Source organism: Pocillopora damicornis, chromosome 7, assembly GCF_964200805.1.
Source record: "Pocillopora damicornis chromosome 7, jaPocDami1.2, whole genome shotgun sequence".
NCBI classification, from domain to species: domain Eukaryota; kingdom Metazoa; phylum Cnidaria; class Anthozoa; order Scleractinia; family Pocilloporidae; genus Pocillopora; species Pocillopora damicornis.
Genome location: NC_142676.1, coordinates 18,618,432 through 18,638,107, shown reverse-complemented (window position 1 = coordinate 18,638,107; position 19,676 = coordinate 18,618,432). Strand labels below are relative to the sequence as shown.

At 38.1% G+C, this 19,676-nt stretch overlaps 1 protein-coding gene across 1 annotated transcript; it reads right to left on the bottom strand.

Moving 5' to 3' along the window:
* Nucleotides 1-947: 947 nt before the first annotated feature.
* LOC149043003 (uncharacterized) lies at nucleotides 948-2,908 on the bottom strand. Its single transcript, XM_089211771.1, has 2 exons — nucleotides 2,272-2,908; nucleotides 948-1,600 (listed from the first exon to the last, which is right to left on the bottom strand). Exons 1-2 carry the CDS (start codon nucleotides 2,452-2,454, stop codon nucleotides 1,421-1,423), a joined length of 363 nt encoding a protein of 120 aa, XP_089067897.1. The 5' UTR covers nucleotides 2,455-2,908; the 3' UTR covers nucleotides 948-1,420.
* Nucleotides 2,909-19,676: the final 16,768 nt, after the last annotated feature.

The following is a 19,676-nucleotide window of genomic DNA, read 5'->3' as shown; positions in this document are numbered from 1 at the left end:
GTATTTTTGTTGTTGTTGTTGTTGTTGTTGTTGTTGTTGATGATGTTGTTTTAACGTCAATGAAAAAGAAACCTCTGGGTTACGATTCACCACTAAAAGGTGAATCGTAACCCAGAGATGGGTTTTAAGTAGAGCCAGAGACCTCCTTTAATTTGCTCCACAAAGTAACCTTGAAATTCAGGGATGATCTGGGTCACTGAGCGTAGTGGGAAAAAATTTAAGGGCATGCCTTCTTAAAAACGTAGAAAGGCGAGGCCAAGGAAGGAAATCAAAGCAAAATTAAGTTTTAGTTCCATTCTTTATTTCAAAATGTTAGGAGTTTTTGGATAATACCTCTCATCAGCAGTAGCAGTACTTAGATGAAAGTGTGAAAATCTATCAAAATAAAAATACTGGCGTTCGTGTGATTTAAACAAAGTTTACTCGTTGTTTAACCCTTTAACCCCTAGGAGTGACTGGCACCTAATTTATCCTCACAAGATCACCATTGAATAAAACATTAAGGTCATGAGAATAAGGGAACTAATAAACAACTAAAGAAGCTCTTGATTGTTAAACAAATTCTCCTTTACAGAACCTTAATAAATGTACAGGGAAAGTATGGAGAATATGCATACTGATGTCTGGGTGTAAAGGCTTAATAAAACCGCGTCCTAAAAAATCCTCAATTTAGCTGGACCTTTAATATGAACATTTATTTTTGTGAACATTGTAAAGATGGGTGAAAGCAAACCGTGGAGAACAATCATTTAGCTAAATCAACCATCTTCTGGAGAAATCCTAAAGCCCATTGGTCAAAACCGTGCTTTGGGTTAGACTTCATATAAATAGCCCGCGCGGTAGGTTTTAAACAGAGATGAGACGAAACGTTTGCTTCAAATTGTTTCTCCGGAAGGCGAAACGTTCTGTTAAAAGTATGGATGGAATAAAGAGATTTATCACCAAAGTTTCGCAGTCATCATTTATTTACATCGATTTCCCTCATTAATGTTTCTTTAGGACACTAATGAAAGTGTAGAGAACATTTACATTTCGAGACTACCAACTGCAAAATTGGGATCACACTTCGAAATTTTCTATTAATATTTGGCCAACTATGCACACCGTCATTTGTAATTTTATATTTTCTTTGTATTTCTTTGTCTTTTCGTTGTCGTTTCGGTCTGAATTTAATATCCTTTGGACCAACTGCCCATTTATGAAACATGATTCAAACACATTGATATTATCCGGGATTCCAAGACATCGATCACTAAATTCCACACCAGCTAAAGTGCCTTTCAGTCTCTGATTCCTATCTTTCTGTCTGTTTTGCACCTTCCCTACACAACTGTAAAAAATGAGGCTGAGTAGATTTAATCATGCAAATTATATACAAGGAAAAATGTGTATAAAGCCGAAGTTTCTGAAATGTAGTTAATTATGTTGTTAAAGGGCAAATCCAGTAGTGCAGGTAGCACTTAGTTCCTCTAGTGAAAAGTGAGGATATTCCATCACAGGTGCAAACGAATCTCCGGACGTTTGCACCTTGTGTCCTCGTTACAAGATTATACTCAGCGCTGTGATCCGTTGAGCATGTTACTGCCATTATCCTTTTATTCTGTCAAAAAAATAAAGAAATACACATTTATTATGTCATCTATACTGGTAGTCACATCATTTTGAGTGTCTTTTTGCAGGCTTATAAAACGTCCACAGAGTTTTTTCATTCCAAATTTGCACGAGAAAAATCATGAGATCACAGTTGATAATATACATAAAGGAAAGATGAGTTAGTTTTTCAATTTTACAGAGGCAAAGCCCGCGAATCGCACAAAATCTATTCAAATCCTACGAATACGATTGTGCATTTGGTCGAACGAACAGCGTTCAATCAAAACAAACATTTTCGAAATGTTGTCTATATTATTCAAAAAATGCATTTATCTCAGCCAATCAAAATAAAATAAAATAATTTTAAGTACACTAAAGCGACTAGATGCGATGGTGGGTGTGCATTATAGCAATGATGTCAAAGGCGAGAAAGGCCGGGGCCTTACATTAATCTTTTAAATTTGTTCACAGCACAAAAGCAATTGTGCAAGATCGTTCAACATCCTCCTGCTTGAGCTTGAGTCAGAAATATTAGGTTTAAGTCCTAGTAATTGAGGTTGTAGTCTTAGATTGCAAGAGATCTAAAAAGGGTAAAGACAGGTTATATTTAGAAATCCCTTTTTTCTGCTTATTTATCTATTCGTATTTTTTTTATATGTAAAGTATAGATGCACTTACTGCTGGTTCATCAATGTGTACAAGTATCCTATCGCTACCAGTGATCTTATTTTCTTCTTTAGTGTCATACTGACATTGACTAAAGTCTCCTGATCCTTTAGGACCAGCGGGACCCACGGCTCTCTGGGGGCCAACAGGCCCCTGACTTCCGTTGTAGCCAGAAGGTCCGATAGGACCCGGCATCTTACTAACGTTCTTTACCTAGGAAGGAAAAACAACAAATTACATATAATTTCAACCTTTTTCCTTTTTTTTTTACCTCGTCAAAGTCTCGTCAATAAATGATAAATGTACAGTTTATGGATAAAGAGCCATTTATATACACATACAATTAAACCATTTGATTTATTCTAAAGCAACGACTGCTGTATAGAACTAAAAAGAACTGCTGAACTGGATGTGTGCGAACAATTCGTGATACCAACCAGAGAAACTTGAAATTTGGCACCAGCATTGACCTCTTTGCTTTTTCATGCTGCCGACTGCTTTACTCACGCTTTGTACGTTAACCAGAGCGGCCCGCACCGCAAGATATAATTACGGAAAACAACACATCGTATTTCGGGTTAAAATCAGCGTAGTTAACCGTACTCCAAGTCCAAGTCCAGCTAAACACTTTAAAAACGAAATCTAAGTTAAAAAAGAGGTATGCTAGCATCAAAGTCATAAAACCTTTGAGAAAACAGATTACATTCATCGCGCGAAAATGCAGGAGACCTGAGTAACAATCACGCCTAGAACTGATTAGTAGAAATTCTAACGTCGATAGCTGGGGCTCGATGAAATTCGACCGATGCTTCGCCTTCTACGGGTCCTCTACGCTTCAGAGCGCACACAAACTATTATCATTTAATAGCTTATCAGCTTCGCAAGCAGGCTACCACCAACTATACAGGCTAACACATTATACTAATGTACAGTTTTGACATCGTACGTTTCAATAACCCTTGCACCTCTATCATGCTACTCCTTTAGCTAGTTTTCAGTTGTACGTTGCAAAATTATTAATTTGTTTCTCCAGATGATGTGTTAATCATTCCGTTTTGAGTGTTTACATAATTTTTTCCTGTTAAGTAAACTAATTTGAGTTCAACTACACGCTTGTCGTAGCTTATATGAGAAATGATAGACAAGTTTAGCGCGGTTTTTGTTCATTTTGACGATTTTGCTAAATTAGACAATTGTCGGCAATGCGTCTGAAAATTTGTACCATTCAGCCATAACTGATCATTTAACGATTAAACTTCTGATCCGCTTTTCATTGTCAGTCATTCCAAGTCTTCTAATGTTCATATATTAGTTATATTCCTTTTTCAAATACACACTAGGCTTGGATTGCTTTGTGAAATAATATGTATTGTTCTTCTTGTCAATCAATTAAATTTCTAAACCCCATCAGATCAAATGCCAAGATTTTCCTAAAATAGGAGTTGCTTATTTTAGATCATTGCATGGATGACTTCCTCAGTCGTCTGCATGAAAGTTAAATTTGTCATTCGCATTGACCTCTTTACTTTTTCATACTTTCGACTGCTTTATTCGCACTTTGTGCGTTAACCAAAGCGTCCCGCCTCGCACGATATAATTACGAAAAACAACAAATCGTATTCAGGTTAAAATCAGCGTAGTTGCATGACTCCCCAGCTCAACACTTAAAAAACGGAAACTAAGTTAAAAAACGGGCATGCTACCATCAAACTCACAAGACCTTTGAAAAAACAGATAAAATTCATCGCACGAATGTGCAGGTGACCTGAGAAACAATTACCCCCAAAACTGATCAGTGTATTTGTATTCCAAACAAGGCCTGTCATGCAACTGCTACGCAGCATGTGGTTTTTCAGTTGAGGCCTGATTAAATAGGACCGATGCCAGACCTCTCACCGCTCTGCCTCCCACAGGTCTTCTACGCTTTAGAGCGCAAACAAACAATTATCAGCTACACAGGCTACCATCAACTATGCAGGCTAATACTGATATACAATTTTGACATTATACGTTTCAATTGCCCCTGCACCTCTATCATGCTACTCCCGTAGCTAGTTTTTTGCCGTACATTGAAAAATTACTAATTACTAATTAAAAATTACTAATCTGTTTCTCTGGACAATGTTTATCATTCCGTCTTGATCATACTACTTAACAGTCATGAGATTAAGTGGTTTACCTCTTAGACCAGTATTAAGAATATTTAGAATACTAAGACGGTAATCTCATGGGTCCCGTTTCCTATAGAACCGCAGGATTAAAATCCTGCTCTTAAATCTGTTTGCTTCCATTGTTAATGAGGCCTTTACCTTTAAACACCAACCGTCGTGCGTCTGGAGGAGAGAGAGTTTTTCTGGTTGGTGAATAATTAAGAGGTTTTATTTTTCATTTAAAATACATTTCATTTCCTTGCTGGGCTCTTATTTAGAGGCTTGTTTCAATTTTTCCGCAGGAACTGAAACTTTATGGACACTGAAACACTTAATGTTGCTTGCTTCATCATGATGGTTGTGATAACGTGCTGTATTATCAAACTCCTCTACGTGGTAAGAGCTAGTACGGAACCCACCAGAACCATTCATGATCAGAGTGTCTTGGGAACAGCTAGAGAACCCACTCCTCGTCGTAGCGGAGCTGTGGAAAAGACGGAACAACACGGAAATACAACTCCCGTAACAGCAAGAAAACAACATCCACAAGAACATGACGAGCGTTTTTCGTAATAAAGTAAGACAATTGTACGATAATGCCTTTTTTTTATTTTTTTTTTCATCGTACTTTCTTTCATATTCTTCTTCTGTTATATCTGCACTCTTTTTAGTGGACGCGGGACTGTATCTTATAGCCACTTTTAAGGTTTGGAATAAAAACGAGTCTCTCCTTGGCCACGCGCGCTAAATGTGATAGCCTACGTGTAGCCGTACCTTCCCCCGTTGATAAAATGGAAGCGAGGGAACCTCTGTTTTACCTTGGCGGGCGGAGGGTACGGCTATACGTAGGCTATAAACGTGAGTTTTCCAGAATAACTGAAAACGCATTCAAACAATCCAGCATCCGACGGCCTCAGTGCTACAGTTGGTCATGAGAATTCTTTAAGCTTTTTTTAAAATATGAGAGACTGGAAAAGTGCATTGTGGAATTTTAAACAAATTTTACTCTTTCTCTCCCCAGATAATCCTAAGTAGCTACTGCGTTCCTGTGCGTGACGGCATTACCATGAATATAATACGACACTACTGTGGGACCACAACAACAAACTTGGTTTTTTTGATTGAGTGACTGCACTGATTTGATAGAACACTAAAAACTACGTAGCAATAAGTTTTCCATAGTTTTAGCTTTAGTGAGCAAGCGCTATAGTTAACTATAACGATACTTCGGAATGCACAATTTCTAGTCACTTCTATATTATGTCATAAAAAGTTTTAGGAAACATGTCGACACTTGTGGTCATTCAAATTTAGATTAAACGTAATGCGTCCCTTTTTCTTGATAAGCCCATTAACGACATTGTTTACATTTGTTATGGAATGTAGCTCGGTTAGAAATGATTAATTCTGGAATACTACACTTTACAAAATAACTGAGCTAGCGTCCAATTGTTTATTGTAACCCATAGAATGAACCACACTTTCTATCGTGGGTTATTACGCTGATTAGTTGATGGATAGTGCTGCTTATTGCTCAAGTTTTCGTATAGTTGTTTTAACGCCAATGTATTTCATTTGTATTAACTAAGCACCTGAAGGTAAAAAATAAACCTGTTAATCGAAAATTCGAAAAAATTTTGATTATGTCTGCTAGGGTTTATTTCTTCAACGTCTCTTACAGTAACTACAGACACAGAAGCAGTGAAAGCGTTGAGGTTTAAACCTTTACCGGTATTATTTAAACTCCACCAAGCAATATTACTCAGTTTCATATTTTAGAACCTCCGAAACTCACCTCAAACAAATTTACGGTTTTAAAAGGGAAGTAGAATAACTAGCTGTATTGAAAAGGTTCGAGTTACAATGTTTTCTATCTTAACTAACATATTCAAAAACTCGGTAAGAGAAAATATTTTACCTTGCATAATCAGTTTTCTCGGTCAAGTTCGCGACCACTTATTCCTCATCTTTTCAAATGGCCATCGTCGATCTTCCAGGTCGCAAAGCAACAATACTGAGCTCTTCACTTTCGGTTTCGGTATTGTCATTGAGTCTGAGCTCATGAAATTGTCAGGCGTTCGTACCATTTCAAGAGACACACCATCAACATCTTCCGCAACAAGAGGAGTTTGAGAATGTTGTGTTTCCTGCAGACGCTGGCATTCACGTTGATGAGCATCAAGTTCATCTAGCTATTACTGATCTTTAAGAGATTAAACTTCTGATGCGCTTTTCATTCATTCCAGGTTTTCTAATATTAATATATAAGAGATGCTCCTTTTTCAAATACACACAAGGCTCGGATTGCTTTGTGAAATAATATGTATTAATCTTGTAAACCAGTTAAATTTCTTTCTTATCTTTAAACCCATCAGAGCAAATGCTAAGATTTTCCTACAATAGGAGTTGTTTATTTTGGATCATTGCATGGATGACTTCCTCAGTCGTCTGCATGAAAGTTAAATTTGTCATCTGCACTAACCTCTTTACTTTTTCATGCTTTCGACTGCTTTATCCACGCTTTGTGCGTTAAGCAAAGCGTCCCGCCTCGCACGATATAATTACGAAAAACAACAAATCGTATTCATGTTAAAATCAGCGTAGTTACATGACCCCACAGCTCAACACTTAATCGAAGTGCTCTGTGAGCAAACTCGTGAATTGACACATGATTTTTTGGATTATGTTTAATGTTATCTGGTTTAGGGAATTTTGTGGTTGATTTTCATATCTAGAGTACGAGCAGTAGTTCAGTGTTCGCTAATGTAGCAAAGAAACAATGTAAAGTTGGGATAAGAAGGCATTACAATTGAAGTGATCATGCTATTACATTTGACAAGGGTGGATGATGTCATGTGTTTTAAACGTATATCATTTTTGTTTCTGGTTCAAAAGAAAAGGTTGGAAGTAAATGTGGGTGAAAAGTGAAATTTACTGTCTATCATTGTAAATATTAGAAAATCAAGGCAATACTGTCTTAATGAAAACATTAACGATTCCCTCTTTATCAAATGAGACAAACGGGTACGAGTTTTGAATCTCCGTCATTTTGGATCTCCGCCAGGGTAGATTTTGGTCACGTGCTAGGCAACGTATAATCAATAAAAAGATAGAATTTCATTTCAGGCCTATTTATCAATTTTGTGGTGTATAACTTTCGCATTTTAATACGTTATATGTATTTTGAATCTTCAAATTGTCTTGAAACTTAAAATAAAATTGTTCTTTAAAAGTTCACTGAAAATCGGTAGCTAAAATTGTTTGTTTAGGTGTTATTTGATTTTCGTGTTAACTTGTAATTTCGTTAGTCGCCGGCATCTTCTCTTCCTTCACACAGGAAAAACACACGATACGAAACGTAATGATCAATTGTGTCCTCAATCTCACGCCCTAAAAAAAAAAGCTTTTGAACATCTGTAAACGCCGAGCGCTTCGCAGTAAGTGATATTTTCAATGAATCTTCGGATTGTTTTCAAGTTAAAGGATTGTAAATTACAATTTTATGAAAAACGAAGGTTGTTCTGTTATTTCAGTGTGAATCCTTGCATGCCTGCCAGTCGCTGGCGCCGCTTGTTGAAACTAAAACGAAAAAAACAAACTCTTTTAAGATTATCATTGGCTTCTTTTTCACCCCACCACTATTCTTAACAACAAAGGTCGCCATTTCGTTTGTTTATTGTTCGCTAAAAACTATCAAATGCACTCAAAAGCCTAAAATCGAAAAACATTTTACAGGAACCGACCGACATGACGAGCTTTGCGTCGGAAAAAAATTTATGCAAATTTGTTGGCTGCACATTGAATGTGCAGCCAGCTAATTTGCATAAGTAATTCAAGCCAAGGTTCGACGCCTCTTGGTGGCATGAAGTGTTCGCTAAACATTCCAGGACATCCGATAAGTATACACTACCCAAGAGGGCACGAAAAATTGAATTCACACTATTTTATATCAGGAGACCGCTCTTTGTCCGGACTCTTTCTTTTGACTGAAAGTTGAGGCATTCACCATTAGCTTATTTAATTATTATGCTTTACTAGTTCCCGAATGTCTTTGTCAAGCTCGGCTATTCTTGACTGACATCATTGCAATTTCTCATGATATTTCGACCGGAGGTATTTCCCGCCTAAAGTGTACGGTCGAGGGCGATTTGATTTACCGTATCAACAACAAGATTATGTTTTGAGATCTCGCGAATCCATCTGCTGGATTTCGCCCTGTCTAATTAGTCCGGCACGGAAACCAATTGAAGATATAACATGCATGTTGTTTGGTTACCTGGCGTTGAACGAACAGCCTTTGTTGGCGCGTTTGAGACCTGCTGGCGGAACAGAACATATTATAGTCATCGCGGAATCGACGAAACAATTCGTTCTTTGCAAAAGTTTTCGGCTGATTTCACATTAACTTTTCGTTCGCCCACAGTAGTACTTTTTGGGGTCGAGATTGGATCCCGTAACTATAGAAAGCTCAGCAGATCGATCGAAGACTTCGGCCTCCATGATAAGATCGCGCCAAGTGATTTCAATGCCAGATTTCTTGTGTTTTCGTAATTGCAATTCGAGCATAGATGAAGTATTTTAAAATCATTAGGTGAACCTTTAACTTATAATCAACAGGTTTAAGTAATCGTATAGACACCTACCGACCACAAACGTTGATGTAATTCTCTACAATGATGACAGAAATATAGCGCCTCCGCAGAATGCATGCTGCGAATTCTTTTCGGGGCCAAAGCTCCTCATGGAGCGAGCGAGTGCCATTCCACACATCGTATCTACAACTCGCTCTTGCGCATGCGCGCAATTCACGAGTTGAAAAACGGGAACTAAGTTAAAAAAACAGGCATGCTACCATCAAACTCACAAGACCTTTGAAAAAACAGATAAAATTCATCGCGCGAATGTGCAGGTGACCTGAGAAACAATTACCCCCAAAACTGATCAGTGTATTTGTATTCCAAACAAGGCCTGTCGTGCGTTAATCGCAACTGCTACGCAGCATGTGGTTTTTCAGTTGAGGCCTGATGAAATTGGACCGATGCCTGGCCTCTCACCGCTCTGTCTTTTACGGATCTTCTACGCTTTAGAGCGCACACAAACAATTATCAACTACACAGACTACCACCAACTATGCAGGCTAATGCTGATATACAATTTTGACATTATTCGTTTCAATTGCCCTTGCACCTCTATCATGCTACTCCTGTAGCTAGTCTTTTGCCGTACGTTGAAAAATTACTAATTACTAATTAAAAATTACTAATTTGTTTGTCCCGATAATGTTTATCATTCCGTCTTGAGGTTCGTATACAATTACGGTAATCTCATGAGTTCCGTTTCCTACATAACCGCAGGATTAAAACTTTGCTCGGTTCACTTCACTCGGTTTGATGCCACTATTAATGAGGCCTTTGCCTTTAAACGCCAACCGTCGTGTGTCTGGAGGAGCGAGAGTTTTCTGGTTGATAAATAATTAAGAGGTTTTATTTTTCATTTAAAATACATTTGATTTCCTTGCTGGGCTCTTCTTTAGACCATGTGGTTTGTTTCAATTTTTCCGCAGGAACTGAACCGTCATGGACACTGAACCACTTAATGCTTGGTGGTTGTGGTAACGTGCTGTATTATCAAACTCCTCTCAGGGTGAGACACATGCAAGGAGTTATTACGGAAACCACCAGAACCATTCATGATCAGAGTGTCAGGGAACCCACTGCTCGTCGTAGTGGAGATGTGGAAAGGACGGAACAACTCGGAAATACAACTTCCATCGGTGTAGTAACAAGAAGACGACATCCACAAGAACACGACGAGCGTTTTCGTAACAAAGTAAGAAAACTGTATAATAATGCCTTTTTTATTTGTTGTCATCGTACTTTCAGTCATTTTCTTCTTCTCTAATATCTGCTCTTGTTTTAGTGGACGCGGGACTGTATCTCATAATCACTTTTAATGTTGGGAATAAAAACGAATCTCTCCTCGGTAACGCGCGCTAAATGTGTGTGAGTTATACAGTGTAACTCAAAAAGCATTTAAACAATTCAGCATCCGACGGTCTTAGTGCAACAATTGGACAAACGAAGTCTTCAATAGTTTTAGCTTTAGTGAGAAAGCTCTCTTGTGCCGATAACGATCCTTCGGAACGTGCAATTTTTCGTCCCTTCTATATTATGTCATAAACATTTTAGGAAACATGTAGACACTTGTGGTCATTCAAAAGTAGGTTAGGAGTAATGCACACCTTTTTTGATAAGCCTATCAGCTTATTCTCTAATGAGTTTTTGCTTACTTGAATTAATATTGAAGCTACGCCCACACAGTTTCAAAAACTAATATTTAGTGTCTTTGTATTCCAAACAAGGTCTGTCATGCGTTAAACATTAACCACTATGCAGCATACGGTTTTTCACGGTTGAGGCCTGATGAAAGTGGACCGACGACAAGCCTGTCACCAATTCGCCTTCTTCATGTCTTCTACGCTTCAGAGCGCACACAAACAATTGTCAGCTTCGCAGGCTGCCATCAACTCTTTCTATTTCCTAACCAATTAGGGGGGGTCGATTTATGTTTTGATTGACTTACTTTATGAGATAATGATCAAGTGGATCCTCTCCAAGCACTGTCATATACAACTAAAACAAGGACATCCAAGTTTCATTTTGTAGACCACTTCTACTTGGTTCCTTTTACAGGCAGAAGTTCTATTTATTGCTTTGGACAGACGATTTCAGTCTGAGATTCTAAGTTTTATTAGTACAATGTCAGTTTTTGAGATCGTGAGCCTCGCCCGTCTCTTTATTTTGTTCTTAATAATGGTTCTCGTCGTCAAGAACCACTTAGTCTTGATGCATTTGTGGCGGCAAAGAGCAGAACGGGACGGTGCCATCATGGATGTTCAAGACAGAGAGAATCCGACACTTGATACACCTTTACAGCCAAGAGTGGGTGAGATGGCTCCCATAGGGATGCATGTTATACCGCATCAGAGAGGTGTTCTGGAGTCAGGAGGAAACTACATCGGGACAGCGATCGGTATACGGCGTATGGCTATGGAGCCAAGTACATTTTTCCATCAAAGAATTGCAAATCGCCCACTTCCTCGAGAAAACGATGAATAACTCGTTTCAAAAAAGGTAAGAGAAATTAATCAATCAGTTTTACACTCCCTTTTCCCAATTTCCCTTTCCGCTCTTTCAAGCTACTCCTCGAGCCAGTTTTTCAGATGTTGAAACTTATTTTATCGCTCGATAAAATGTTTACATTTTCAATCACTGCTTTTAATATACGCAATCTAAAGCAAGCAGAAATAAACAGCACACAAAAAGGCAGAGAGATCATACAATCATTTTAATTGCACCATTTCATCCCAACAGGTCTTTTCCAGAGCTGACCTTTTTATATCATGTATTCGTTGCTTTTTTTAACTTTCCTCATTTTAGAGAGGAGAAAAAAATTGAAGACATTAGGAAAATATTATATAAAAATAGATTTGAGTGCGCTCGGTTCGCGTTGTTATCCGTTCTTGTCAAATAGGGTCTCAAGGTCTTTCAAGGGCATCTCAGTTTGTATTCTTTGAGTTTCAATATAGTTCCATAATCATTGAATTGTTTGAGATATCTGTAATGTATCCATTAAAATTTATTTCACGAAAATGTTGGTCTTGTTCATTGTTTCAAAAATTATAATTAGTGGGAATAAGTTAAGGTATCGATCAGGTACGTTGACGACGTACAATGATTAATGCTAAGTTTCGTCGGAAATAAATTTCCTGTTTAAATAACAGCAGACGAGTTGTTTTGGTCATGCTATGCTTCTATTGTGTTCTAAAGTGAAACGGAAACAAAGAGTATGCTCCATGACCCCTTACAAAATTAAGTGACAGGAGTAGAAGCCTTTCAGTTATTTTAACTGCCTTTAAATCCATTCGTCAGTTTTCCATTTTATGTCGCTCTCTGGCCCGGTATTTTGTAGCTTCTATTTTGATCTTATTTTGAAAAGAACATCATTCTTGCTCGAGTCGCTGAGGCCTGATACAATTAAATAGTTTAGCGAATATTCCAAGAAAATTAATAATTACTCACCGCTGCTTGGAAACTTTTCCTGGTTGGAGGTCTACTTGTAGTCTAGGTAACAATTGTTTCCTAAACGTCTTGGTGTGCTCGTTTCAGTTGATTCAACCGGCGGGCTCGTCTCAAATACAGCACAGCTCGTAAAAAATTCACAGCTATACTATACACCAAAACGTTCGGTAAAATGTATTTATTGTACAGCATATGGACAATACTGAACTCGGCATCCGACGGCTTCAGTACACAAGTCGCAAATTAAACCCCTTCCCCACTAATGCGTTTTCAAGATGCTCCATTTTCATTTTATCAAAAACGCATTGTTTTCTTTGCTTCCACGCTAGCGTTTTCATAGAACTTGAATTATCTAATATTTCTACCCAAAGCTCTCCCTCCACTGATGGTACAGCAAATACTGACTTGGTAAATTCTGAGGCGATGCCAACTAGTGAGCACTGCGATCTGTTCCAAGATAGTCCCGCCGTACTCATCTTCAAGTTTGAGTGTTAATAGACAAAAGAAAACAGCTGAAATAAGAGCTCTTCTTGATGACAAACTTAGAAAACATAAGAGAGAAAAATTGAAGAGAATCCTTGTCATATGCAATGGCCGCAGCTATTCTGTCTTCTTATACAGACTCTTTGCTGATTTCACAAAAGTTTATACTGAACAAAACATGCATAGATAACAATAGTAAGTTCTGCAAGGTTTATGTCCAGTGGTCGTAGTAATGCACTAGACCATCCCTGTAAATGGCCAAATGCACACTCAATATCTATTCTTGCTCTACAGAAGGAGATACCAAAATATTGTTCTTGGACAGTACTAGCATACTCTTTCATCCAAAAGGACATGAGTGGGTAGGCTGGATCTCCGCGTAAAAAGACTGGGATGATGTCCTCATCTTCCTTTATTTCCTTAGGCATAGAAGGAATATAATTCTTCCACTTTCCAAGAAATAATTTGACATCAATTAACTGATAACAGCAGTCACACACTGCTTCGACATTTAAACTATAACGCTGTTTTCGGTTTATATAGACCTCTATAATATGTTGTATTCATTGCATTCATTTTGACGAAAACTTTCCTCCCGTTATCCATTCTTGTTTCTGAGAAATCGTTTACGCCACTTCATAATTTTATAACGGAAATCTCGCTGTTGTAATTGGTGGAAATGTTCGATCAATATCTTCCTGTTTTGACGAAAGCACCTCGCCCCTTATACATTTTTTTCTGCGAGATTATTTACGTGACTTAATCATTTTATTGCTAACCCGTAAAGTGAGACTGTTGTAACGACCCGCCACAGAAGTAAGTTTATACTGAAGTTTTTTAGTTTAGTTATAAGATAAAGACTTGATTTGCGTTTGTTCTAATTACGAATTATAAATGTACTTCTTTTAGATCGAATAATTATTAAAGCTTGGCTTGATATTATACGGTTTGTGGTGGTCATCTGATCTAACCACTTCCGAGTAAGGAAACAGTTGTTTTAATGCCAATGGATTTAATTTGTATTAACAAAGCACGCGAAAGGAAAAAATAAACTGATGTTTTAATTGACTTTCTTTTTGACACAATGGTCGCGTGGATATTCTAATCCTCTGGAGGCACTGCTATATACAACTAAAAAAATACATCCAAGGTTCATTAAGTTGACCACTTCTACTTGGTTCCTTTTACGAGCAGAAGCTCTATTTATTGCTCTGGATAGAAGATTTCAGTCAGAGATTTACAGTTTAGTACAGTGTCAATAACTGAGATCGTGAGCCTCGCCTGTCTCTTTATTTTGTTCTCAATGATGTTTTTCGTTGTCAAGAACCACTTTGTCTTGATGCAGTTGTGGCAGCAACGAGCGGAACGGGACGGTGCCATGATGGATTTTCTTTGTTTCGTTTGCTTCGTTTGTTTTACGGTTTATTTGTTACCAAGACTTATGTAATCAAATGTCTACGAACCTTAAATAAGCTATAATGTTTCCTAACCCTACAATCTAGGAGAGCACCTTGAAACGATTTTCAGATAAAATGATTAAGTCTAGAGGTGATCATTTGAAAATAGTATTTAGGATCTTGTTTCAGGCCAGGACAAAATAAATTTTTAACGATCAAAACGTTGCCAGGTGAACCGCAATGTTAAGCTTGCCCCCTAACACGAATTTCGATCAAGTCCTCTAAGAGGTCTGCCACAGTAAGAGCCGCAAGGGGACTTCCCTTTTCTAGTATAGCGTTTGCTTGTCGTCTTTTAACGCTTTTTTTGTTCCTTAGTTTTAACTTCAGCACGATGACAAGTAAAAAAAAACGTCACTGTGAAACGAAATGATAATGAGCTGTCAACGGTCTTGTCCATAAATTGTTAGCTTTGAATCAAGAACTTGGCTTCAATTTCTGTTTTCACGTAAAATAAATGTTGATGATAGAATACTATTAAATAAACTTACAATGAATTTTCAGAATTCCATAGAATTGACGGCAATATCTCAGCCACAGATCCAGTTACAACTGAAGCAGAAACAGAAAGACGTGATTGTTACTCGATGTCCACAACTCTCCATAGTAGCGAGCGGCATTTTCTATCACCAAAAAAACTCTTTCGATCTAAAATCTGAAAAACCCTGCAATAAAAGTATTGCCCCTACAACACCATGAACCAAAAAGAGCGTGTTTCAACGCTCGACGGTACCACTCAGGTTAATGCTGAACTACTGACTAATCTTCATACGCTACGTCATTTCCTTAGAAAGGACCCAATTTCCCCTTAGGGAGAGGGGCTCAGATCAAATTTATTTCGATTTTAAAGAGTTGCATGATTTACTGCGGAAATACATTTTTCACATATTTCTTCATAAAATATTAAAAGAACGCAACATACTGTTTTTAAGGTCGAATTAAAACTCCCGTACAAGAATTTATTTACTTAAAATATAAGCGCCCATATTAACCCCTCCCCTGACAGATAATATTTGTTTCAGACCCAGCCTTAAACGTCACAAGCGGTAATGAAGGTCAAATATGGTGTCCTCCCAGCACTTAAAGTAAAGCGGAAATTCAATCTTTGATAATTTTTTTACATGTAAAGCTGAAAGGTGGGACTAGATTTCCAAACAGGAGAAGTAGAAAACCATGCCAAGCGTAGTCACAAAATCGTGATGAGGAATTTGTTAATCTTCATACATGAAAGGCCGAGATTATTACAGATTTATCCGGTTTCTTCACTTCACTTCACTAACTTCACGTTGGCGTTATGAAATGATTCCACGTCGAATACTTATTAGAGTGTGTCCCCCTTGAGGCAATATTCTCAGATAGGAGAAAAAGCGCTCGTTTTCCAAAAATAGCCATGCATAGTTGTTTACCTTTGCATAAGGGAATACTTGTTCGGGTAGCGTTCATGTTAGCCGCAGGCTAAAGAGTTTATTTGCGTAGGGGGGTAACCGCGGTAATCCGCAGCGATAATTCAAACGGTAACCCCATTTTCTCTATTTCTATGTCTATATTTATCAGTTTCGCGTAGAACGCAAAACTGGGATAGGCCTTTGCATCGATCGATTTTCTCTGGGCGCGAAGAACTGCTACGTAGCTATCGACGTAAGGGAGCTCAGAGGGAAAATTTCCTTTAGCAAATAAAAGGACTTGTTTAAAATGCATATATAAAGTTTGTGCTGGTATGCAAGTCAGATCGCGGTCGTTTTACTTTCAACTTTCAGAACTGTGTAGGCGGAAGTTTAACTTACTAATTTTCCCTCTGAGCTCCCTCACGTCGATAGCTACGAAAGCAACTTTCAACTTTCTGAACTTTCTGGGCGAAAATTTAACTTACTAATTTTCCTTCTGAGCGCCCAAAGAGCCGGAAGCGAGTGATTTACTCAGAATAACAAATATGTTTTGGTTGACTTACTTTGGGCGGATCGTTAGGTATGTCGAGGTAGTGCCATATACAACGAAAACAAGTACATGCAAGGTTCATTGTGTAGACCACTTCTACTTGGCTCCTTTTATAGGCAGAAGCTCTATTTATTCAGAGATTAGTACAATGTCAGTTATTGAGACCGTGAGCCTCGCCTGTCTCTTTATTTTGTTCTTAATAATGTTTTTCGTTGTCAAGAACCACTTAGTCTTGATGCAATTGTGGTGGCAACGAGCGGAACGGGACGGTGCCATGATGGATGTTCAAGGCAGAGAGAATCCGATACTTGATACACCTCCACAGCCTAGAGTGGGTGAGATGGCTTCCATAGGGATGCATGTTATACCGCACCAGAGAGGAGTTTTGGAGTCAGGAGGAAACTACATTGGGACGGCGATCGATATAAAGCGTACGGCTATGGAGCCAAGTACATTTTTCCATCAAAGAATTGTAAATCGCCCACTTCCTCGTGAAAACGATGAATGACTCATTTCAGAAAAGGTAAGAGAAATTAAACAATCAGTTTTACACTTCTTTTTTCCGATTTCCCTCGCTGCTCTTTCAAACTTCTTCTAAAGGCAGTTTTTCAGATGTTTAAAATGACTTATTTTATCGCTCGATAAAATGTTTACACCTTCAATCACTGCATCTGATATGCGCAATCTAAAAAGGCAGAGAGATCATACAATCATTTTAAACGGTTAAGAATATATGAAAGTCATATATTTGAACTGCGGATAAAGACGTGGATGAAAGTGATCCTCGCAGTAATGTGCACTACTTTGGCAGTAGTGAAAATAAGGCCTGAAAAAAATTCAGGCCTGTACGGGATTTAAGCCCATGACCTCTGCGATACCGGTGCAGCGCTCTACCAACTGAGCTAACAAGCCAACTGGGAGCTGGTCATGATGTTGGTTCTAAATAAACCCGTGAAGTGATGAAATAAACGGTTAAGAATATATGAAAGTCACATATTTGAACTGCGGATAAAGACGTGAATGAAAGTGATCCTCGCAGTAATGTGCACTACTTTGGCAGTAGTGAAAAAGGCCTGAATTTTTTTCAGGCCTTATTTTCACTACTGCAAATATGTGACTTTCATATATTCTTAAACTTCACGGGTTTATTTAGAACCAACATCATGACCAGCTCCCAGTTGGCTTGTTAGCTCAGTTGGTAGAGCGCTGCACTTTCATTCACAATCATTTTAATTGCACATTTTCATCCTAACAGGTCTTTTCCAGGGCTGACCTTTTTACATTGAGTACCCGTTGCTTTTTTCAGCATTCATCATTTCAGAGAGGAGAAAAAAAAATTAGGAAAAAAAGACATTAGGAAAATACTATATAAAAATAGATTTGAGCGCGCTCGGCTCGCGTTGTTATCCGTTCTTGTCAATTAGGGTCTCAAGGTCTTTCAAGGGCATCACAGTTTGTATTCTTTGAGTTTCAATACAGTTCCATAGTCATCAAAATTGTTTTAGATATCTGTAATGTATCTATTAAACTTTCTTTTACGAAAATGTTGGTCTTATTCATTGTTTCAAAAATTATAATTAGTGGGAATAAGTTAAGGTATCGATTAGTTACGTCACAGTGACGACTTACAGTGATCACTACGGAAAAGGTTCACCGGAAATACTGAAAATGTTCTGATGAAACTGCAGCAGAAGACTTGTTTTGGTTATGTCATGCTTCTAGAATTGTGTATAAAGAAACGGAAACAAAGGGTATGCTCCATGACCCTCTACAAAATTAAGTGACAGGAGTACAAACCTTTTAGTTATTTTGAGTGCCTTTAAATCCGTTCGTCAGTTTTCCATTTTGTGTCGCTCTCTGGCCCGGTATTTTTGTAGCTTCTATTTTGATCTTATTTTTAAAAGAAAAATTCATTCTTGCTCGAGTCGATGAGACCTGATACAATTCAATAGTTTTGCGAACATTCCAAGTTAAAAATCACTCATCTGCAGCTTGGAAGCTTAGCTAATATTTGTACAGCTAATATTTGCGTATGTTGAGGCAACTGGTGAAGTCAAATGGGTGGTACATGCCAGAAGAGGAGCAGCAATTGTAACATTGGATGCAGTGGAAATTGTATTGATGGGGCTCTCATGAATGTCATTTGAATCGGAGCACGGATTTTTCTCAACTCTATCATCAACAACGTCGTGAAAATCTAACGAGTTAGAACTTGATGCTCTCGCCTCTTCGACTTTCCTCTTTTTCGCTTCCATCTCGTACTCTGTCAATGCATCACGTCTCAACTAGAGCCAAAATATAATAAATTCTGATCGATTACGTTTGACCTTATCGAAAGATGACTGGAAATCACTGCTTAACTGACGCTTCTTGCGATCCGTTAATTCTTCCGAAACTTCTGACACAATTGCATGTATTGTGGGAATAGAGCCCTTGATGAGGACTATTCCGCTTCGTGTCCGCCATATCCTCCAGAGTGAATGCCAAGCTGTTTTCGTAACAACTTCTCTCGAAATGGACGGAACACAATGAGGCATGCTTTGAAATCGACTCGGTGGCGCTGCACAAATTTCACCCATTTCTCTCTCACAGCGCGATCCACGGGAAATTGGTCCATCGAGATGCCTAGGTATCCGGTTAGATCGCTCCATGGTTAGATCGCTCCAAGTCAGATCGCTCCATACCGAAGTCAGATCGCTCCACTCAAAAGTTAGTTCGCTCCATCAAATAAGTTACTTCGCTCCATACATAAGTTACTTCGCTCCATGTAGAAACCTAATACACTAACTTACTTCTGATCTTTATAGTTTATAGTTAATGTTGTTTATTGCGTCTTGCGATCGGTCGAATTACCGATGTTGGAACAAGTGTTTCAGTGTGTAATGAACGTAGAAAACTAATAAACTAACTTACTTCTGATCTTTGTAGTTTATAGTTGATGATGTTGCTTGCGATCAAGTTGCTGAAATATAAAGTGATCGACGATTCGTTCACTTGAACCCACCAAAGCGAATTACCAATGATGAAATAAGTATTTCAGTGTGTAATAAATGATGAAATAAGTGTTTCAGTGTGTAATAAATGATAAAGTTATGGTCTAAATGTGTTAAAAAGATCATTCGAATAAAATACTGGCCCGTGTGTATCCGCCATCTTTAATAAAGTAGGTTACACTTTACGAGTTCCTTACATGAGGTTTATTTCTTCGCTCTTAGGTTAAGCGCGCGTGCGTTCTTAATCGATTGTTAAGTAAGAAAAACACGTCATCGATTTAGATATTTTCTTGTCCCATGTTAATCATAAGTTAACAGTAT